The sequence below is a fragment of the Bipolaris oryzae genome, assembly GCF_000523455.1.
Source record: "Bipolaris oryzae ATCC 44560 unplaced genomic scaffold scaffold_4, whole genome shotgun sequence".
Classification (NCBI taxonomy): Eukaryota; Fungi; Ascomycota; class Dothideomycetes; order Pleosporales; family Pleosporaceae; genus Bipolaris; species Bipolaris oryzae.
Genome location: NW_006911280.1, coordinates 48046 through 70877, shown reverse-complemented (window position 1 = coordinate 70877; position 22832 = coordinate 48046). Strand labels below are relative to the sequence as shown.

Sequence of the window (22832 nt, the reverse complement as noted above, 5' to 3'; positions counted from 1 at the left end):
AAGGATCGCGCATCGCAAGGGAGGAAACCCAGCTGGCTCCTTGGCTAGCTTCGCAAGGCTCTGTTGTGGATTCCCTCACTAGACGTATCGTCTCGGCACTAACAACCCCAAGCCGAAAAGTGGGTGGAACGCCTAAATTATGAGTAGCTGTGACTCTACGCAGCTTCAACCCTGTTGCCTGTACCGGTCAACCCAATGTGAATGTATGCCATGGCACTATAATAACTCCCTGCTGTGGGATTATCTGGGCTTGAAAAAAAAAACTCGTGATATCGCCCACGGCGCAAGTGCGCGGCTGCAGAGCATTTGTCAGGCGACGTTGGTTTTAGCAGTGTTGTACGTGGCTCTAGCGAGGCGGCGTCTATCGCGAAGGTACACGCGCGGCGATGCGCTTCGCTAGTAAGGATTCAGCGGCTCGCGCGGGTGGCGGAAGCATCGCGGCTACTGCAGCCTGCTTAAACGCCGTAGCGCCGCGTACCTGGTGATTTGCGCAACACGGCGGCAGAAAAGACAACATGATGTGCAATGGCGTGCTGTTGCGTCAGACGCGTTACCAGCACCGTGTTTGCGGTGTCCCAGCAACCTGTCCGTCAATTTGTACCATCACGATCGTGTACGGGTACCCACCTCCTATCCTTTTGAGACATGGAAAGACGCGACGCCACAACAGCCCCGAAGGTTGAGATCGAGCTGACCAACCCTTCTTTTGGTCCATGCACGTCGGAAATCTACAGTGCCCCGTTTGCTGCCCTGTCAATAACGCAAATCGTTTGCCAGGATACCGCGACTGTGCATCTGGGGGCCTAACGCCTCTATTCCTTCCCTTCCGCAGGTGTCCGCTGTGGGGAGGGCTTGCAGCGTGCGAGAAGCAGGGCGTTTTGGCTGTTTCATTCCATGACGCGAATGCAGGTACCTGCTTACCACGTTTGGCTACCCTTTGAGAAACGCCTCTAGGTGAAATTGTACGAAATTTCATGGTTTGAGAATAGAGACACCTGATCAGGCCACAACCACCACCACAGGTCCTTGCATCTTGACGCTAGAAATATGATAAAAGGGGAGGGGCGGTACAGTTGGGTCCAGCATCATTCTCGTCTGCACAGTGTTTCCAACAGCCGCGGCTTTCTTTGAAGAGACACGGGATGGTTGGTCGCTTCGCGGATTACTGGCTCCTTTGATTGCACGTGAATCTCCTTACCATTTGACCGCAGGCTCGAGATCAAGGTATGATGCTGTTGGTTCTATATTGAAGGGGCTGAAAGGCTACGTCAATGGCCATGCACTGAGTGAACGTGATACCGTGTGGTGTTGCCATCGGCGGCACCCATCGGCCCTGAGGGGGGAAGCCGATAAGCCGGCAAGGACGGCTGATGTCAGGCATAGGCAGAATCAGGCTTGTATGCCTTTGGTTGCCGTTGGCCTGCTGTATTGCTGTCCAATGAGGCTGTGGAACCCACCACTCGTATTGATACGCGGGGAGTGCTGCACATCAATACTCGTCGACTCTAGAGTCAATCTGGAGTCCATTGCGAACATGTGCCGATGTTACAGTGGCCCATCCAGCGACCCGACTGCGACGCAATGCAGTAAAATGTCTCAGTCGAGATGGGCTTGGCTCGCAGCAGAGGAGCCAGTCCAGGTACGATCCTCCGCGGCAGGGCAGCGGGCTTCAATACTTGGGGATGGAGGGGACAATAACTAGCCTAGATTGGGAGGCGTCTCCATCCAGCCGAAGAATGTGTGCCGTCACTCGCATTCGAAGCACGTCACATGAGTGGCGCCGGGTATTGTTTGGGGAGCGTCATGTCCACGCCAGAAGCCCCTTCTTTTGCAGGACCGTCATTCTGAATGTAGATGCAGATGCGTATACTATACTATACTGTACTATACGGCGAGGCGGCTGTTGATCGTCTCACGCACCCATTACCCAGCGGCAGAAGAACGAGAGGGCCTGCTGGGGCCAGAGAGCGCGCGCGCGCAGCTGCGTGTGTGACTCGGCCCAGCGTGGCGGGTCGGGCAGCAGGCGGCCGTTGTTGCGATGACGGGTTCGTGCAAAGCGGAAGAGGGGGTTAGACGCAGAGACGCGTTGAAACAAGGAAGACGAAACGGGGAGGTCGCTGGGGGGGGCGTGTGGGAGTGTGGGAGTGTGGGTGAGTGGGAGAGCGCAAAGGGCTGTGGTGCCGTGCCGCAAGCGGACTAGCGCACCCCCGGCCCTGCACCCTCCCAGCCTTCCAGCCAGCCGACGTGGCTCGAGCCAGATAAGACGAGCCCAGACGGCCATACATTAAGCGCCCGCCGCGACGCTATCCCGCTAGTCTTGGAGGGGGGGGGGAGGGCAGGGCAGACGGCTAAGTTGCAGCCAGCTCTGCCAGGGATTGATATGCCATGTGGGTCGAGAGCGATGTGAGACATGGTAAAGCGCTGCAGCACCTGTGCGAGCCACGGTCGCCCGCTGTCACTGCTGTCAAGGCCGCCCCAGACGGCACCTCCAACAAGCGGCCTACTCATGTAATATCCCTCTCCCTCGCAGCCGAAGCACCCTGCGTCTAATTCTGTACGCCCGTGAGCCTCGTCGCCGTGCCGCAGCGCATCGTGGGCCAGTCAGATGCGGCCCGCCTGCGTCTTGCCCAGCGAAGGGCGCTTATTATGCACCATGCCTGCACCATTTCACAAACAGACGCATCCATGTCGCCTTGGGCTGCTGGCTATGGGCCGCGGTTCGTGGCGTGCGGTAGCAATGGTCCCCGTATCATCCCCGCCTCAGGTGGGTTGTACAGAAAGACGTTATGGGCAGTCCGTGCCGGCCGGGGCGTGTGTGGTTGCCAGGGACTGCCCTTGGTGGCGTTTCCACACCTACCCTGAACCCACACAAATGATGCCACACTCAGCACATCTCTTCTACGGCCAATTGCCACTGTACACTACTTGGTCGGGCTGAATGTGATCATATTGGCACTGCGTGCGAGAGGGCCCCATGCGCATTGAAGCCAGGCACCCTCACTATGTCACTGCAATCTGTCTACCATTCTCACGTCCTTTCGAGCGTCTCAAAAAAAAAACTCCAAAAATGCAAATGTCCACCCACGCCAAAATCAAGCGAAAAACAATGTCATCCAAGCCCAAACATTAAAAACACTTGCTGCCATCTGCCATGCGGTCCTCAAGAAGGGGTAAATGATTGTGTTTCACAGATGTGAATTGACGACTCCGGAACTTATCACCTCCGTACGACGGGAACACCCATCGCTCCTATGCCTAGAGAGTTGTCAGTGACATGGACAAGTAGACTTGCTGGAATGTTCCTTACCTTGCCAACGTGTCTTTGCGGCCAAACACAGCAGAGCACTTCTCGCACTGCCATGGCTTCCTCTTCTTGTGCACACACTCGTCGTGACGTACCAAGTCTGCCCTGCGTACAAACTCCTTTCCACATGCTTCGTGAGGGCATACATGGTCTTTTCTGCGCACTGCCTCGTGTATGAGCAAATGCTGCGTCAGGTTGTGTTTCCTGGCAAACCCCTTGTCAGGACAAAGCTTGCACAGGTATGCAGCGTGAGCTGGATCCGTATGTCTGCGGTTACGAGTTTGTCTGCGTTGTACGGCTGTGACGGCGAGGCTAGGGCAGGCTTTTCGAGACTGTGGGCTGTGCAGGCTTCCCTCTGACGGTGCTCTCTCGTACACCATGTCGTTGTAGTGGTACATGGGATTCGCTTCGCTTCGGAGCAGGACTGGTGAGGGGTATGCATTCTCGTACGCATACATGCCTGCGCTGAGCCTTTCTGGTGCTACTGTGAGGGAAGATTGCCTCGAGTTTGCATGTACATGCATCTGTCCTGGACTGTCTGTACTGAAATGAACCTGTGGGCTCCATCCCGGAGTTTCGACCTTCGCCGCACTAGGGTACGCTTGCTCTGAGCCATCATGAGAAAATGTCGACATTTCGCGTGTATATGACAGAGACGAACGAGGAGATACTTGTGCAGATGACCAGGGCAAGGGCGAGCGAGATACTGGATGGTCGAGAGCCCCCGAGAGATATGGGTTGGCAATGAAATCTCCCGGTGAAGAAACGGTTGCAAATTGACTAGTCCAGTTTGGTGACGGCTGAGGTGATGGAGGGAATGTAGGCTGAACTTCGTATAGACCGAGACCTTGCGGGTACTTGGACTGCGATTCTCCTCGCCCTGGCGAAGGATAGGGCGATTCCATGAGGGCGCCTGTCTCTGGAGCCCGGAGTTGGTAGGGCGATTTGAATGGCGGCGTAGGTTGGTCTGGGTACATCATGATGAAAGAGCAGAGAAGGAACAAAGGGAAACAATGTACAAAGTCTTCGAGGTGGGCCAAGGTAGTGAGGAGTGAAGGTGGATAGAGGAGATAGTGGAGTGCAGGAAGCTGAATGAAGAAGGTGAATGAAGGCTGAACCACGATAAGTTATATTTGTAAGAAGCAGCAGCTGAGCAGCCTTGCCAGATCCAAGATCAGACTTCGGTTTGTATGCTCCACCAGTGTATTCTCGAAGCATGCGTTCAAACAGTGGGCTTTTGAGTGTTAGGCAGACTCCCAAGTTATGCTAGGCAAGACCAGCATGAACAAAGCTCGAGCCGCCTGCGCGGCAGCGCCTGTTAGTCCATGGGGCTATGAAGGAGTGTGCGTGTGCAGGGGCGTGCAGTCGACAGTGGCTTGACCGGGGTAGCCAGAGTGAACCACACCGTCGGGTACCTAGACCTTAGCGGGCCGAACACAAAATCCTTGCGCCGACCAGACTTTGAGGCGCAAGAGGAGAAGGCGGTTGTACCCATGCCCGTGTGCGTCCCCCATGAAACTGTCCATCCTGGCCATCCTGCCCTGCGCGCATCCGCCGTTGATCGTTCGTTCGTTCATTCATTCATTCACGGCCCCAGTCTTGTCTGACTGCGAGACCCCAACCCCCCCCTCCCATTCTCATGCCCAATTGCTCCACGACACTTCGGCACCCCAAAACATGCAATCCTATTTGATTTTTTGCCCACCATCCTTTTTGCTGCCCGTCCTGAACATGCCTACCTCTACTCCCGCGGCTGCAAGCGCCGGCCCTCACGCGGCCGATGTGCTCGCTTCGCGGTCCTCCCGGAGCTGCGACACCATCGCAGTAAGTTCTTCTACCTGGGTGGATAACTTGGCAACTAGTGTTCTCAACTGAGCATCTGATTCCGGCAACCCCGTGCGAGTCTGAGGCCGAATTGCGTGTTGAGCCCTTCCCATAGAATTGGGGAAGCTCGCCATTAGCAAGCGCGGCGAATTCACAGCCAACCGAGGGGCTCTTTTGGACGGCGCAGGTGACTGGGGACCGCTAAATGTCGTCATCTTGGCCTTACCGCTGTGAGGATTGCACAGCTTCTCAAAGGCCCAGATCACAAGCACATGGGGCAGATGTGTCGCCTTGAGCATGACGATCCGGACACTCCTCAGTCGTTCAGAGGGTAAAATGAGCCGCAACGGCCGGATGACTAGCGGAATGAGATTCTGGAAGCCGGTCAGCCTTGCGACGGGGAAGCCGAGTGTGCGAGTAGCTTCGTCGAGGGCCCACATGGGTTTGCAGTGCTGCTGTGTCGAGAAAGCCTGAGCGGCAGAACAAGGCTCGCAGGCAGGGCAACAACGGCATAGCGCCCACACAATGACACTCCTCGAGCAGATCAAGCAAAAAGTTGGTTGGACATGAATGTGTCTTCCACTCTGGTCATAGTGGCTGTGCCAATTGGCCGCTCAGCAGCCCGGCGCTTAATGCCCGCTTTTACGTCCCCATAATAGCATTACAAAATGTACGTACCAGTGGAGGCAGAAAATATGTCAGCCTATTTGAGCTTGATGCTTCAAGCACATAGACTGAGTAACTGCATCCATGTCCAAATTAGTCATCTTTAATGGTTAATGGTTGGGGTGGACGAACACAAACGAGTATTCATCTCGGGCATGGTCCAAGACCTAGCATTTGTCAGTTCTCTGTACGCAATTCATCACGCAGTGCACGGATCAGTACTATAGCCATGCTCCTCATAGTCTAGGTCAAGGACATGGTTGTCGTGAAACTGGGGTTGAACGTCAAGTGTGGCTGTATCATACCCCCCCAACAAATAGTGGGTTGGGAAAAATCAAGGAACTTCTCCATGTCATACATCCTAGAAGAGTGGCTCGAAATGAAGGGGGCGCAGTTGACTGTGGATCGCGGCTTGGCGTGCATAAAACATGCCGGCTTTAGGAGTGGGGAATCGACGACCAACGAAAATAATACGTACCTTGCTCAATGAATTACTTAAAAGCGATATCAAGCTTGTGATGAGGAGAATGTTTGTCAAAGTGACAAAAATTAGCTGATACACGAGTCAGAATACGGCAAGACAATGTTATAAATAACCCTACCATGACCGGAGGCCCAAATAACGGCGAACTGCGGACCGTTAACAGACAGTCAACATTTATTTTTGGGAGACTGCATACATCTCTTCAGCAACATCTGCCCAGGATCGTGTTAGTTATTGGTAAATCGATAGTGGTGGCAGTGTATCCATTGCGCAGATTCTGCATGGACGTATCAACTCACCGAATCCTAGATAGCTCGATCTAACAAAGGGTCAGCAGGTACAACGACAGTATCAACATGGCTTCACTCACCCAAAGAACACTTTGACTAAGATCCAACACTAAGTGGGGCAAGTAAGTATATTGCAGTTCAAGTAGCAGAGTCTGCAAGACTGACCATCTGTTTCGCATTGAACCTGCTATCGCGAGCCAGCAACACAAAGGTAGTCAAGAAACCTAGAAGTGATAATGAGTTAACATTCACTGTAGTTCAGTATGCCTCCTTACCTAGGTACAAGATAACAACTAGTGATAAAAACTTGACAAAGTCCTTTGTCATCTCTGTATCTAATTTAGCGGGATCAAACGAACTTTGCACAGCAAGGTGCGCTAACCTTTTAGACAGGGGATCAGAGTTCCAAAATAACGATTGAGACTCAGCAGGGAGAATATGCGTGGTACTAGGAAGAGCGCCTCCAGTCCAAGTACATCGTATGCCTGATCAATCGTCGCAGCATGGCCCGTCGCCAAACCAACAACTCCTGTAGAGATTTTAGATCTTGTCTCCATCATATGGTTTGGAGGTCGCACTCATCACGCAGAATACAAAGCCAACAACCACTATACTTATATCCCACGTCCACCTGTTAAGGTTAGATAGTACCATATCGACTCAAATGGATAGGGATGTTACCAAAAGTCCGAAGCATAAAATGATGTTTGCCCCGCATCGATCCAATCTGCAAACTCATCATAAGCAAAGCTGGCAATCCACACATAGAGTAATAGCTCAGGAACAGTGATGCGAGTATTGTCGCGCCTCACCAGTACCGCATAATAGAGTGCCAAAAAGGCGGCGAAGAACAATGTCTCGAAGACTTTGAGATACATGGGTACACGTAGACGGGAGAACGGATCGGCTTGTTTCCGGTTGTATCTCCTGGGCTTCTTCTCTGAGTGCAAGCTAAGGGTCTCCCAGAAGACGATGTCGCCCTTCCACAAGCCGTTTATGATCTTCTGGATCGGTTTCTGAGAAAGGAACTTTTTGGCACCTATACTAGTTCAGTCTCTGGGCCACACAAAGCTCTCAAAAACGTACCGGATACGGCGGCAAGTTCTAGAGCACTGAGATTTTCACATTGCGACATCATCGACCCAAACCGGGTCAGGGCGGAACCATTGTGGTTAAAGTAATCACCATTCGAAGTCGGCAGAAGAGGCGAGCGCTCATTTGGGCCCGAACTGCCAGCTCCGTTCTGGCGATCTTGCTGGCCACCCGCTGTTTCCGGGCTATTCGAGGCTGATGCAGGAGGTAGTTCAACCAAAAGGTACTCTATAATTTCTGCTTCCTTCAGATTTGTCAAAAACTGCCATGCAACATATTCACATGCGTATCCGCGGGCTTCGTTGACCCCCGGTTCGTCGCTGGTTTCCTCCAGGGCCGAAAAGTGCCCTTTCAAAGCCCTTACTTGGGTCAGCTTTCTTGCTAGTATTGTAGTCTACGTCTCTCTCCAGTAGTATAAAGCTGCTTCGACGTACATCAGGGCCGAAATTAGGGCTGGATGCTCGACTCGGTCAGAAAGGTGTTGGACGAGAACCTTGACGGCATGACCTTCCTGCGATCGACGCAGGTCTTCGAAAGCATGCGGTAACTTAATGTTGTGCTCAAAGAATCTATGGCTCCATTAGAGAACCGCGTCATTGGCACATTGCACCTCACAAACTGACTGGCATAACTCGTCTACCAAGCTCCCGAAATCTTCATTGCCGTTTATCTGGGGCATGCTTATATCGCTGGCTGGCCATGTTGGCGTAGGGGGTACCGAGATGTCTGTTTCTCGATGCATTGCCATAATTGGTTGGTGTTGAGTTATTGCAGAGATTCGCGACGCGTGGGGTGCAGCATGCATCGCGCCGCTGTGGAGCGGGCGCGGCAAGTCCCGCGCCATATTTTTCTTGGCAGCCCACCTCTCTTCCTTGAATGTTTCGTGACACCACAACACATAAGATAATGGCATCATTCCTTCAATATGGAATATGTTTGACTTGTGATTTCGGAATAATTATCACCGTTACAGAGCGTGCTGTACAGTGGTGGCTTAAGGGTCACTCGGCTACGAATGTGCAGGTTCTTTCAACCATAGCTGCATAACTTGCAACAGCATAGCATCATCATGACCTGCTGAAGATTAAGTTTCTTCGGAAATAGTCCGAATTTGCAGAGTAGTAATACCTTCAAAGTGATCCAAGCACCACTTGAACGATACACTGTAGGATCGAGGTTCTAAAAGTCCAGAGAACGGAAAGGTACTACTTGAGATTTGAGAACACCTCACAATCATGAACGCCAGGAGCAAAAGTCCTTGTAATATGTCCAAACACACCGAGTGCACTCAGAGAATGAGTGAAGACAGCGTTCAACAACAAACCTCAGAAAATAGTAGTTAAAAGTACACTTTGACAAGGAATCACCAAGATAACTCTATCCCGAATTAACCCTGAACTGATTTTTTAATATTCTATCTTGTATCTACACTACATCAAATCTAATCATATCCAGACACGACATGCCAGAAAGTCCTAGAAACTGTACTGTTGCAATGCAAAAATTCGTATATACCAAAACCACCCCTTCCTGCTGTAACACCCGCGACCTCCCAGTTCCACAGATACCGCTTTCCATACAACCAACGTTACTAGTATCCAAGCCTCATAGCTCACTACCTCTTGTTGCATATCGCAAGCGCAAACCTTCTCAAATAGCTAAGAGGTCCTCGCAAGGAGGCAAGAATAACGAGAAGGGAGAAGAGCAAGGTAGCAAGAACACCAATGCATAGAAGGAGGCATTGGTGACAAGCTCCCTGATATATAATGCCTGCTTTCGTCTCATGCACTCCGTCTCTCCAACCATCAACGCTTTTCTTTTCTTTGACTTTCAATGCACGATCACCACCTCTCCATCAGGTCTATGGCCTTTGTGTCTCGCATGATCCACCTCCACTTTCACGTTCAATATCTGCCTCGCACAGCTACCCATCTCCGAACCAACGTGTCCAAGCTTTGCTTGCAATAGCATGGCGCAGGTCCCTCATACATTCAAAGGCAGGTGGGAAGGGGGGAAATTGAGTACGATCTGAGGTCGCGGCCGGAGAAGAGGATACACCCCAGACCATAAAAGACGCCCTGCTTAGCTTTCGCTAACACGCGCAATCTTTGCAGGCCCCCTTCCTTCATCCTTGGCAGGCTACCTCTTATCGTCGCACACCTCAGGTTAACTTGTCAGCTTGACATTTATCAGCGACAGACTCTCATCATCGGTCGGGTCCCTTGTTACGGCTTTCTCCCCCCTTCATTCTTGACAGGCTACTTTTCATTGTTGCGGACCTCAGCTTGGCCTGTCAGCGTGATAGTTATCAGCGACAAATTCTCATCATTGGTCTGGAAATCGAGTACTTTTAAGGCGCCTTGAGGAATGATGCATAGGCAGGAGGGAAAGCCGGATTTATACTCGCGTTGGGAGCCGGACAATCTGGTCGAGTGATGATGAATAGGCTACATAGACCCTTGGTTGAGGGAGTGGGTTGCTGTCCATAGTTTGGTTGCCGGATAACAATGTTCCTGCACTTCCCACTTCTTGTATCTGTGCCGTACTTTGCTTCTAGGGTTAGCTCTTGGCGCGCTTCTCCTATGATGCATCTCTGGTAATGGTAATGCGCTAATAGGTGGTTTGTGTTTGCTATAACAAGTTTATACTTACCCGCTAGTGACCGCTGATGTCGAGACACCCTGTGGATGTTCAAATAATATTCAATTAGTCCTACTGGTAGAAGCCGCTGGGTACCAATCAGTATAACCGGAAATTCTTATGTGCAAACTACTGCATTATGGATCACATGGGGCATTAGAGCATGTATTTCTAAGCAAGAACCGAGCTTTGATTGATGGCGACATTGCAATGTTCGGTTGCAGAAAGTGTTGACTCGAAGGGAACATAATAGTCATCTATATGCTATCATCTATGACTTATCAGTACGAGTGTGACCAAGCATGAATCGTGAAATGATATTGTGCATATGGCTCAGACTTGCCTTTTAACATTAGACATCAGCGACTCCAAAGCGCGCGTAGGCTGGCACCATAGATTGAGTAGCACTGGCCCGAGGAAACACGCTGGTGTCTCACCGTTTGTTCGTTTTGTAATCATTGCGAGGGAAAGGGACGAAGGAAACAAGTGACTAACCTCATTTGCTGAGCACATGCGTGCCTTTTGTTTTGCCCGTCTCCATCTTTGCGGTGCGGGCACCGAACTGAATTGCACGCTTCTTTTCGGAAGCCACTTTCTTCATACCTGACTGCCATGCTAGCAACCGAAGAGCTCGCTTTGCGGGTTCAAGGCCCCGCATTGGATCCTCACTATCAGCCTCTTGGGCCAGCCCAAAATCACACTTAGCAGTCACTGGAAGACGGAGCGCCAATGCGATGAAATCCTCATCGAGATACGGAAATCGAACTTCTTTGCCGCTGTCACTGATGACACGATCATCTCGGCCTAGATTTCGTTTTCCCAATCGACTAAAGTCAAGTTCTAGCTCCTCAACAAGGCCAGGATAACCACGACGGGCAAAGGCTAAATCGTGTCGTTGATAGCCTCCAAAAAGCTCATCAGCACCCAGGCCTGAAAGAAGAACATGCGCAGTGGTTATGTACGGCTCAGTCTTGCCCTTATCTGAGGCACAGACTACCCCACTACCACGTGAAGCGAAATAGAGGGCGAATGATATAGAAAGATCCATCTCGGTGTTGTGAGGGTGCATCAGTGTCATGACATTGAGACGATGTGCCTGCGTCTCAGAGTAAGGCACGTTGACTGCGACGAACCGCCATGTGCGACCTGGGCAGACGTCAACAAGCTCGGCATGCGATGATCTTCCAGTAATGCGATCAGGACAAAGCTCATATGGGCTGATGCCGGCCTCAAGCTGAGAGTGAATGCGGGGGTTCTCGAAAGCAACATTCAGAAGATCAATAGGTGCGCCTGGTGGCAAGAGATTGTGGCACAAGCGTGCAAGAATGGTGCAGTCAAGGCCGCCTGAGAATAAGATTGCAACTCTGGCGTGATTTGGCACATCCATGTCCATGCCGGTTACTGCTTCACGGACATGTTCTATGCGAACTTGGAGAGATCGGAGTAAAGACGTCCTCAGTTGGTCTACCATACTGAAGTCTAGGACAGCTTTGTCCGAGGTGGAGCAGTTCATTAGAGGAAAGGGTAGAGTCTACGGGTGTTAGCAGAACCCATGGATAGGGCCACTTACCTACGAAAGATATTTCAGAGTCCTGATCTTGGTCGAAACGACGGTGGGGTATCCGTTGATCAGAAAATAATGGATATGCAGTATCTACATCCAACAAGTCGACGACGTGTATGCCGTCGGCATCGACTTCAGCCCAAACCTCACCAGACCTATTGTCAGAAACACTGGACAAGACAATGGTACCGTCGGCAGCGTCTTTGCGAAGTAGCGATCGCCGTCCGAGGCAGTCGCGACCATAGTAGACGCGTTTGTTTGGTGCATCATAGAAGACGAATGCATACGGACCACGCACAGCTGAAAGCAGTTCAACGACGTTGCGCGTAGAGGTTATACCTTCATTGGCGCATGCCTCTAAAAGTCTAGCAAAGACGAGTTGGGAGTCGTTGCCATTGACAGCTTGGCCAGAGATGCTCCAGGCCTCGCCATTCCAGCAGAGCACTGAATCCGTAGCTGCGTCCTTGAGAGGTTGCTGAACAATTTCCTTGCCGCGCAAAGCAAGTACTGTTGATAGAAATGTGGCGTGCACCCGCGTTGGGCCTGCGTCTTGTACAGCGCATGCAGAGTCTAACTCGATGGCAACGCGATGCTGTCCAGTGGCATCTGGCCCTCTGTGCTGGAGAAGCAGCTCGGTACTGGCAGTGGGCGTCACATGGCCAACCCGGCTTAGGGAGAAGAAGATGCCGCACATGGCAGGGCGGCGGGGCGAGAGGGATGGTGAGGTTGCGATAGAGTTTTGAGATGTGACGCATCTGAAGGCGTTGATAACAAACGGAGGTAGTTCGGCGATTCGGCTTCTAGATGCCGGGAGACCATCCATGCGGGCAGCTCGCGGTCTTGGGCGAAGCACGTCTCGACCGCAAAGGCAGCCGACCGACTTTGACGCTGTTCGAGCTGTATGAAGCGCTGCTGACTGTCCATGGAAGCTTGACCGGCCATTCTGCACCTTTCTTTTCTTTCACGTTCCTTATCCGCAGTCGGTCTATGTCTCTCCCGAACCCAACTCCGCAACTTGATGCAACCCACGACATCATCACCACCAACGACCAGTTAGACACGGTCGAGGATCCGCACCATGTAGCCACCGAAGCACCCCAGGAGCCCCTCCCCCAAGGCCACGTCTCTCTTCCCAAGCACGACCATGACAGCGCAACCACGACGAGCGAGGCGGGGCAGCCTGTTGGTGCTCTGGACGAGGGGTCAGTGGCCAGCAACGAGGCCAAGGCGGACACGGTAGACGCGCAGGATAAGAAACACGCTGTATCCACAGAGACCGAGCCGGAGCCAATAGCGGCAGGCTCGCACCAAGCACAGGAAAAGGCGCTCGAAGCCGCACAGCCATCCTCTGCCCACCACGTCGACGAGCTTGCAACCACCTCACACGACTTGCCCGCTGCTGGCCGCTCAACACCTCCACCCAGCGAGCCGACCGAGAAGGCTGCAGGAAAGGCCCCCGTACGCTCGCCCTCGCCCCCGCCCCCGCCTCCAAAGGACGACAGGTATCTTTCGACGAGTAACGTGCCCAGCCGGGCTGCATCCCCCATGTCACAGGCACGCTCAAGTGGGGGCAACTCGGAAGATGCTGCCGCTGACGAATATGGTACAGCAAACGACGGCACTGGGGACGCTGCCGATAACTCTCAGCCAGAGATCCAGAGCATCATGGACCAGTTCCAGGGTAATGCAGCGCCGGGGGAGGACGAGATCATGTCACCACGCCTTGAGATTGCCAATCCCCTTCTCGAATCGCCGCCTTCAGCCTTTCCTCCACGCCGCTCGAGCCTCGTTCCTCCCGACAAGCCCCTTCCTATACCCATGACGGAAGATGCCGCTTCCGGAGCGCCTATACAGTCTCCACCCCCGCGAACCTCATCCTTATACCGCGTTGGTACCAACACATCTTTCCAAGAACCATCATCTCCTAGCGCACATGCCTCCAAATACAAACCCGTACAACCGGCCCCGGAGCCAGAGCCCGATCTACCATTTGACTTCCACCGATTCCTTGAGCAACTGCGTCACCGAACAGCAGACCCGGTGGCCAAGTTCCTTCGGTCTTTCCTTCTAGAATTTGGCAAGAAGCAATGGATGGTGCATGAGCAGGTCAAGATCATTGGCGACTTTCTTGAATTTATAGCAAAGAAGATGGCTCAGTGCGAAGTATGGCGAACCGTATCAGACGCCGAGTTTGATAACGCAAGAGAAGGCATGGAGAAGCTAGTCATGAACAGGCTATATACCCAGACCTTTTCTCCCGCAATTCCACCAGCAGAGCCAATATCGCCGCGTAAAGGCGGAAGAAGACATGATCCGGCAAGACCCGGCAGGAGGGGTCAGCACCAAGAAGACGTGGAACGCGACGAGATCCTTGCACAGAAAGTTCGCATCTACAAGTGGGTCAAAGAAGAGCATTTAGACATCAAGCCAATTGGCGAAAAGGGGAAGAAATTCCTTCACCTGGCCCAACAAGAGCTACTGAAGATTAAAAGCTACCGGGCACCAAGAGACAAAATTATCTGCATTCTGAATTGCTGTAAAGTCATCTTTGGCTTTCTACGGACATCAAATTCAGACCAGTCTGCCGATGCATTTATACCGCTGCTCATCTACACTGTGCTGCAGGCCAACCCAGAGCATCTTGTCTCAAATGTACAATACATCCTCCGGTTCCGCAACCAGGAGAAGTTGGGTGGCGAAGCAGGCTACTACATCTCGTCGTTAATGGGCGCCGTACAGTTTATCGAAGGTTTAGACAAGACTTCACTAACAGTCAGCGACGAAGAGTTTGAGAAGAATGTCGAAGCAGCAGTGTCGGCCATTGCTGAGCGCCATGCGGCTGAAGAAGCCGAGCCGTCATCTGCTTCTACCCAGTTACACCCTAATGCCCCTACCCATAAGCGCATGCCCTCGCCACACTACCACCACATACAAGAAAAGACGACACCCTTGCGGCCCGAACTCACTCAGAGAAATTCAATGGAGGCTGAAACTGCAGGGCCACGCCGCTCGACGAGCGTCAAGAACAATCAGTCCGAAGCTGAGCAGCCCGAGGAAGAGAATGCAGCCGTAGCAGGCTTGCTGCGCACTATACAGCGCCCACTCAGCACAATCGGGCGTATCTTCTCCGACAGTGATACCCACCAGTCGTCTGGGCAAACCACGCCGTCAAAGCAGCAGCAGCAATTGCCCACGCGTTCAAGGGCAGAAGCTCCTGAACACGAACAAAATCACGAGGAAAATCGGCACAGGGAGAAGGCCTCGGCCGAAGAGGCGGCGGCGAAACGCGCATCTGCAGAGGCAGAAGAGATACGTCGGATTCAGCGGAGGGAGCACCAAGTTGTTGTCGAGACGTTGACAAATATGTTTCCGCAGCTGGACAAGGATGTTATTGATGATGTTGTGCGGCAGAAGGAAGGACGGTAAGTTGAAGAGCTCGCAATGCGAATTTTCGACACTACGAGATGCATTCTTACTGACTACGATTAGGGTTGGTCTTGCGGTTGATGCATGTTTAGCGCTGGCGAATCCTTGATATAGTTACAATCCGCGGTTGAACTTTAATAGATTACTCGGCTTTTAATAGAAGCATTTCTCAATGAGCCGAATCACGCAGACTACCTCTGACCCGAGTGTCACCTCACAAGTACATCTTCCTTGTAGGATAATAGAACACATTCATTCCTCATGCCATGACTCCCTTACATGAAGCCCCAATCAATGGTCTACGGCGAGACCTACAGTTAGCAAGCGCCGCTGTCCCTCCTCAAACACCATTGTTTGAACTCCTTCTCAAGTCCAGGCATGTTCAGCCGATCAACATCCCACCCACAAGCCGTACTCTCACAATGCAACAGCAGTGAACTGAGTTGACTAAAGGTCTTGCCGCAATCCTTGTCGCGGCAAAGAAAAGGATGTAATCCGCCCTCACTCATCCACTCGCACACCTTGTGAATGTCCACCCGACCAGTCCGAATGTGCGCATGCAAATCGAGATCCATGTAGAGCGGCGAGTACCACCACATGCCCAGACAACGCATCAGGGGCGTGGCTTCGCCCAACTTGGGGCAATTGCCGGATTCGAGGTGGTTGATTAGGCTGGAGTATTTGCGCATGGGGGCGTCGCAGCCCCAGCATACCAGGTCGGCGGAGCTATGCTTCGTCATGTGCTTCCTTGATGTTAGTGCTGTATTCTTTACATGACCAGTCGATGCGATGTTTTCGCTTACAATGTCAAAGTTGCCCTTGTGGCTCGTGTGAAAGTCACACTCTTCACATCGAAAACAGTGCGTCATGTGAAGTTCCAACTGGGATTTTCCTGCGCACTTTTCGCCGCATTGTGGACAAGACAATGCGAAGAGACAGGTCTCGTAGTGCTGGTTGAGCTTGGTCAGGCTCGGCAGTATGCGTTTGCATCCTTGGCATTGGAAGTGGTCGCGCCTAAGATGTTCGGTGAGGGAGGCTTGATCTGAACCGTCAAAGTCACAGCCGGGTTGCAGACAATGCTTGTGTCCTGCAAACATGTCAGTGGAATATTTTCTAAAGGTCCTTGCAATATACGAAGCATTCAGGTTACTTACTGAGAGTCTTGACCCAGTGCTCATCCCGCTCGTCCTGGTTACGGAAGCGGCGCCGACACGTCTGGCACCACGTGTGCTTCTCGGCCGTCTGTAGATGGCGTTCCAACTCTGCACTCGTCTTGAATCCTGTGAGGCAAGTCAGACAGACGAACTCATGTCCGACGCTATAGTTGTTCTCGAAATGGTTCTTGAGGCCCCACTGGTCCTTGAACGCCGAGAGACACAGGTTGCAGTACGTCTCGTGACCGAGCGAGTTGTCGACATGGTTCTTCAGGCCATTTCTGTCTTTGAACACGCGCTTGCACAGGTTGCAGTAATTCTGGTGGTTCGGCGACTGTTTGATGTGGTTCTGTAAGGCTGTTTTGTTTGGGAGTTTGAGGCAGCAGACGCCACACCAGTTTTCGTGCGGATCATGTGGCTTTTCCTCGGGGGTACATATTGGGGTGTTATTACTCTGTCCATTGTTGAGAAGTTGTTGTATAGATGCGGCTTTGGCCCGGTGTTTGGTGGCGGCCACGGGCCGGCTGACTGACGCTGTCACTGGGGCACCACGCTTCTTTACCTTCTCCCATGGTATCGAGTCATCCGCGACTTGGTTTAAGAAAGGATTCTTGCTTGGGTCTGGTGGTGTGGCTCGCGTAGTAGCTGCATTGTCGTCGGCGCTGGCGAACAGCGCATATCTGTTATAACCCGGTGTCGCCATGTTTGGGTTCGCAGTAATCTGGATAGCGGGTTGACGGAAGTGTAATGATTTCCCGTCAAGTTGAGTCATGAATTGTTGCTGTGAGTGATTGTCTTGACCAGATTAATGTGCAGCAATCGCGCTGTCAGGTGACGCCAAACGGGCGACTGGAGCATGGACCGACATGGCACTCAATAGAAGAGCATAGCAGTGAAAAGAGTGTGGAGTGTTGATACACCAAGCAAACACGTGCGTGGGGGTTTGGTCCCATGAGAGATGTCGTGGGAGAGTTTGTGGAACGATAATGACGTAAGTGAACAGAGAGAGTGAAGGTGAAGGAAGGTGCGACGCGTGGAGAGCGTGTGATGCATAAGGCTCCACCAACACTACCACCATAGTGTTACGTGAGCCATGGAAGCTGCTGTCACGAGAAAAACGATTGTGCTGCCAGACTAATGCGAGCTTCAATTCGAATCAGTGTCCAGGGGCGGATTTGGTTCCAATTGCATACCCCTCAACCTTTGACAAAAAGCTCAAGGACCCCTCATCCACTACAGCTACGGTTACAGCTACCCCTGACATAATGTATGTATGGCCAACCAAAATTTACATGGAGCACTGATAACCATGAGTTCATCATTTCATAAGCGCTCCCAAGCTTTATCAATAAACAGGGACCAACATCACACACATAAATTTCTCGCTTTTCCCGCAAAACTTAGTGCTCGTCTGTCCCAGCACCCCACAAACCATCCTTGCGGTACCAACAATACCTTCTCGGCTTTCCTAAAGCCTTGGTTGCATACTATTTTTTACCTTCAATCATGAAGACCTTCACCGCCCTTTTCGTCCTTGCGTACTTGTGTCTCTGCTGTGCGGCCTACGAGCTTAACACCATCTGCTTCAAATCGGATTACCGCGTTTGCCACTTTCAGAGGAGGTCCTACAAAATATACACGCACAGGGTGTCCGGGGTCTCGTCTAAGGCTGCGGATACAGCGAGGGCTATGGAACCTCTAGTTGCCGACGGGAACAGAACATTAGTTGCGGATGGGAATAGCACGTTAGTTGCAGATGGGAATAGCACAATTATCGAGTAGATCTGGTACGTGGCGGGCAACTGAAAAGATAAATCCCTTCGGTTTATGCTTATAGATGGGTTTCAGAAGACGGGTTGGTGGCCCTTGGGGTTCCTTCTTTAAAGGTTTATGGCTGTGAGATTGACTGCCCAAAAGGAAATGGTTCAAAGGTATTCTGCTAGCGCATATGAATACAGACATCGGAGTGCCATACCCAAGCTTGGCTAGTATGACAATACATGGATGGAAATATGGAGAGTGCAGCTTAGATCCTCGTTGCGTTTCGTTATGATGGGGAATAGTAGTGTTTATGGAAGTACAAAAATGATTATACAATCATTTCCAAGGCTTTGAAAGGCGAAAATGTATAATTTATAAACGGAAGGCTGCTCATGATGATATCTTCTTATCCAATTACATTCCTATAGCTGCCTTATTCTTTGACTTCTTGAAGATTACCTCTTTGGTTTGTTTGAAAAACATATATGCTTTTTCAAGCCTTTGTCGTGAAAGAATACTTAACCCTGCAGTAACCTTTACATGTCACCTACTAATATCACATACGACCCTGCTAGACACGGCCAATGCATATTGATACAGAAGACATATCTCTAGAAATGAATTTGTCGTCCCCAATTATCATTCTATTTTTGCTATTGAAGGTACATTCAGATCTCAACCACGGTGCTTTCACTGCACAACAGCAATGTCACGCGACTAGGATCCCACTGTCACTAGGATTTAGAGGATACAAACAACAATGTTATCAGTTGATCACCACGGAATTTTTTTACAGAAAAATTGATCTCGCCATTTCTCGAAACCTCTCATAAGTGTAAACATGACAGCAATCTCAAAAGCCCAAAAGAATAGCGAGATAAAGTACAGCAGCAAGCCGGACGTTTTTAGGAATAATTCCACTGGAGAGAATATCTAACACATCTCAAAACAGGATGCCTACAACTAAGCTTCCCTCGCGCAAGATACTCACACTGCCGAAAAGACGAACGAAAAGTGGGAATGGAGAACGGCCCAGAAGACTGAAGACAGAGAGGGTAGAGAAGGCCTCCTCAACAATAACACAAACATCGACATCTCGCTCTTCTCTCAGCCTGGAACAGGTGAACTTAGCCCTGGCCCTAGCAAACATCACCACCAACTACCAGAGGCCAGACAAAGAATCAATAGTAGCCATGAAAAAGAAACAACGAGGCACAGCCGCTGACACCGCCAACAGTAGTTTGTCTCCAAATACTACGCAGTCACTTACACCGACTGAAGAAAACATCATATCAGCTAGTGATTCTTCCACGCTCACATCTCTTATAATACGCAACACCGCAACTCTTTTCAAACAGCAAAGGAACCCATCAGATTGAGAGGCGCAAGCCAAAAAGATAATCGAGCGAGAAGGTCACAGCCTAGACAGAGATTGGTCACGTCTCAGCTGGAAGCAAAAAGCCAGCAACATCGTGCGGCTCAAGCTGCTGAAAGACGACGGCTACGATATTACTCCACTAACGAATAAAGGTGTCACCGCAGACGAAATAATTGACGCACTACTCGCACATATCCAGGCCAGGAAAGGGTGCCAATCGGGTACCTACGTGTCTTCCTATCCCGGAACAGCCACGCAGTCAGAAAAAAACCACGATGCAGAAATATACGAAAGCAGCACATGCCGACCAGACACAAAGGCCTCTCTCCCTCATATCTCAAACACCACATACCATCTGAACAGCACTACTCTGACTCCTCATCTTTTACAGCAAGACCTCTATTCTCGAAAACGAAAGCACACCCACGACCACGACTCCCAAACTTCACACCCCTCACCTCCGCGCAAAAAACGCCGCCTCCACTCTCCCAACCACACCACCTTTACCTCCCCCACCTCCGCCCTCCAAACCCTCAAACGTCACCTCCGCCGCTCCCTCTTCGCTTCCTCCCGCACATGCTGCTCCCGATTCCAACTCACAACCTCCCAGGGCGCAAACTCTCAAGTTCCGATTTTAGTCTCAACGAAGCGGTCTGCGCCGCTGGTATCCCGTATCATCTTCACACCACAAGCACCAGGCAGACGGCCGAGCGGTGCGGATGCGTATATCGGCTCTACGGCGTTTGAGTTGCTGGGGCGGGAGGTAGAATGGATAGGGAAGAGAGAGGAGGAGGGAGATGGAGGGTGTTGGGTTTGCGATTCTGAACTGGAAGATGAGGAGAGTGTTGGGTGTGGGATTAGGCTATTAGTGAAGAGTGGAGAAGGCGATGCGGTGCTTGAGGGGGAAACGCGGGCGCTGGTTGCTTTGCTGGGGCACTTGCGGGGTGGCGAGTTGATGCATTTGGGCCGGTGGAAGGTTTGTGATGTGGGTGTTGATGCGGAGGGGATGAGGTGCGTGTTGGAGTTGTACGACGGAGTGCGAGGTTTAGTGTTATATGAGAGTTGAGAGGAGGAGAGATGTAAAGGGTCCAGTTTAGTGTGGGCAGGGATGAAGGGATTGTCGTTACGCTAGCAATACACAAGTTCGAGTTCCTAAGTGAAATAGCAACGCAAATCTTCTACAGTATGCCACACTGGCGATCCTATTACTAGATGATGCGCAGGTGTCTTTTATTACTGTCAGCTTCGGTTATTGCCTAAACTTTGTGACTCATGACGGTGTTACAAGTAATCACGCGAGATTCCGCATTATTCAAGAAATTGCGGGTGGAGGAATAAGATACACTTTCTGGGTACTAAATCCAACCGTATAGCTTACAGCATAGATACATCAATCCCGCAGTTGCGTAATCCTTGTCTCCAAACTATCCATACCTCACCTCACCCGTACCCTCCCTGAACCAATCATCGCTCGCCAGTCCCTCCTCCGCCGTCGCGTAATTAATAATCGTGCTCTTGGACGTGGTATACGCATTATACGCATCAACCCCATTCTCGCTTCCCACACCAGAGCTCTTGATGCCGCCCCAGGGCGAACTCGGGTCGTTACGATGATGCGTATTGACCCAGCAAATGCCACTCTCGATGCTTTCCGAGACGCGGAACGCCTGTGATAGGTCCTGTGTCCAGATGGCAGCGCCGAGCCCAAATTCACTGTCGTTTGCGAGTTCGATGGCCTCGTCTTCGGTATCGAAGCCGACGACCACGATCACGGGACCGAAAGCTTCTTCTTTCCATATACGCGTGTCGACGATTTTTGTGGAGGTTCCATTGGTTAGAATGGTAGGGGGATAGAAGTAGCCGGTGGAGAAGTCAATGCCGTCGAGGGATGACTCGCCCTTCATGCGTTCTCCACCAAATACGGCTGTAACTCCGGCTTGTTTTGCGTCGTCGACCAGCGCCTCGACGTTAGCGAGCTGTTTCCTGGAGATGAGTGGGCCCATCATCGATTCAACGTTTTTGGGTGACCCCATTCTTTTTTCGATACTTTGGGCCTTGGTCTTGAGTTTTGCTACAACATCATCGAGAATGCTGTTTTGGACAATTATTCGAGTTGCTGCTACACATGTTTGGCCACTGGCGATGAAGCTAGCAAATGCTACGCCGTTGACTGCCAAATCTAAATGTGCCTTCTCAAAGATGATTAGAGGTGCTTTGCCGCCGAGTTCGGCAGTATAGTGTGCAAGGTTTCCTCCAGCGATGGCTCCAATGGCGCGTCCTGCGGGCGTGCCTCCTGTCACATCAACCTTCTTGATCAACGGGTGCTGGACTAAAGCTTTGCCTGTTGTGATACCATCGCCAGGTAACACGTTGAATACACCATCCGGCAAACCGGCCTCCTTCATAAGCTTTCCCAACTCGACGCTTGTGAGCGGAGTCAGCTCGCTTGGTTTCAAGACGATACAGTTTCCAGCCGCCAGTGCGGGCGCTATCTTTTTGACAGCAATCAGCATTGGATGATTGAACGGCGTAATTTGCGCAACCACCCCGAGAGGCTTTCTATCAATCCAGTTGTGCAGTTTACCAACGGTAGGTAACACAGAGCGCTCCTCGGTCCGTATCAGGGCAGCATAGTATTTGAACCATTTGGTAAGGGTGGGAACTTGAGCGTTCATTTCGCGGATAGCGCGCCCGGTTTGCTGGACTTCCAGTTCAATCAATCGCGGAAGGTTCTCTGTCAGCAGTGTGGCGATGCGGTCTAGAATGTCTGCGCGAACATGACGCGGGGCTTTCGACCACACTCCAGATTTGAAGACTCGATGAGCAGTCTTGACAACATTGTCAACATCGGCTGCAGATGCCGCATGGCAGTGGGCAAAGATCTCGCCAGTGGCTGGATCTTCAATGGGTAGCCTGTGGTGCTGTTAGCGATTATGATCAGTCTTCACTTTGTGCCTCGCTAAGTAACGGACTGCTTTGCTCCACCTTCTACTTCCTTGCCCTCCACCCACATCATGTACGTATCTGCTCCTTTGTCGGCCATGTTCCTGAAAATTCGAGCTGAGACTTGAAAAAAGCAATGAACATGAGCGACGAAATATCTGTCGCAATGATAACGGAGTTGCCCGACGGCGAGTGGAGCTGGGAGCGTGATTAGTTAGTAGCGGGGTCAGCGATTAGCTCCTTCCCGCCTTCAGTATCGTGAACGTTACTAATACCCCACAGTCTCATCCAGGTGGGTAAAGCCCA

At 51.5% G+C, this 22832-nt stretch overlaps 7 protein-coding genes across 7 annotated transcripts; 2 read left to right on the top strand and 5 right to left on the bottom strand.

Moving 5' to 3' along the window:
* Window positions 1–3185: 3185 nt before the first annotated feature.
* COCMIDRAFT_81550 (uncharacterized protein) lies at window positions 3186–4284 on the bottom strand (the record flags this gene model as incomplete). Its single annotated transcript, XM_007684692.1, has 2 exons — window positions 3186–3255; window positions 3308–4284. 2 exons carry the CDS (start codon window positions 4282–4284, stop codon window positions 3186–3188), a joined length of 1047 nt encoding a protein of 348 aa, XP_007682882.1.
* A 789-nt stretch (window positions 4285–5073) lies between these two features.
* Window positions 5074–8402, bottom strand: COCMIDRAFT_81406 (uncharacterized protein; the record flags this gene model as incomplete). Its single annotated transcript, XM_007684691.1, has 15 exons — window positions 5074–5659; window positions 5927–5961; window positions 6273–6347; window positions 6397–6424; window positions 6475–6490; window positions 6578–6597; window positions 6649–6677; window positions 6734–6792; window positions 6844–6897; window positions 6951–7097; window positions 7147–7199; window positions 7250–7607; window positions 7655–8019; window positions 8095–8229; window positions 8284–8402. 15 exons carry the CDS (start codon window positions 8400–8402, stop codon window positions 5074–5076), a joined length of 2079 nt encoding a protein of 692 aa, XP_007682881.1.
* A 2394-nt stretch (window positions 8403–10796) lies between these two features.
* Window positions 10797–12558, bottom strand: COCMIDRAFT_81462 (uncharacterized protein; the record flags this gene model as incomplete). The annotated part of the gene is made up of 2 exons (XM_007684690.1): window positions 10797–11831; window positions 11875–12558. The coding sequence occupies 2 exons, from the start codon at window positions 12556–12558 to the stop codon at window positions 10797–10799; spliced, it is 1719 nt and encodes a 572-aa protein (XP_007682880.1).
* Window positions 12559–13008: 450 nt separating this feature from the next.
* On the top strand, window positions 13009–15399 carry COCMIDRAFT_81389 (uncharacterized protein; the record flags this gene model as incomplete). Its single annotated transcript, XM_007684689.1, has 3 exons — window positions 13009–13066; window positions 13138–15286; window positions 15354–15399. 3 exons carry the CDS (start codon window positions 13009–13011, stop codon window positions 15397–15399), a joined length of 2253 nt encoding a protein of 750 aa, XP_007682879.1.
* A 208-nt stretch (window positions 15400–15607) lies between these two features.
* Window positions 15608–17147, bottom strand: COCMIDRAFT_81301 (uncharacterized protein; the record flags this gene model as incomplete). Its single annotated transcript, XM_007684688.1, has 3 exons — window positions 15608–16033; window positions 16094–16377; window positions 16445–17147. 3 exons carry the CDS (start codon window positions 17145–17147, stop codon window positions 15608–15610), a joined length of 1413 nt encoding a protein of 470 aa, XP_007682878.1.
* Window positions 17148–19326: 2179 nt separating this feature from the next.
* Window positions 19327–20601, top strand: COCMIDRAFT_48755 (uncharacterized protein; the record flags this gene model as incomplete). The annotated part of the gene is made up of 3 exons (XM_007684678.1): window positions 19327–19441; window positions 19586–19735; window positions 19847–20601. Coding segments are annotated over 3 exons (1020 nt in total), but the record flags the coding sequence as incomplete, so codon positions are not given.
* A 406-nt stretch (window positions 20602–21007) lies between these two features.
* COCMIDRAFT_705 (uncharacterized protein) lies at window positions 21008–22626 on the bottom strand (the record flags this gene model as incomplete). The annotated part of the gene is made up of 2 exons (XM_007684606.1): window positions 21008–22496; window positions 22556–22626. 2 exons carry the CDS (start codon window positions 22624–22626, stop codon window positions 21008–21010), a joined length of 1560 nt encoding a protein of 519 aa, XP_007682796.1.
* Between the last annotated feature and the right edge of the window lie 206 nt (window positions 22627–22832).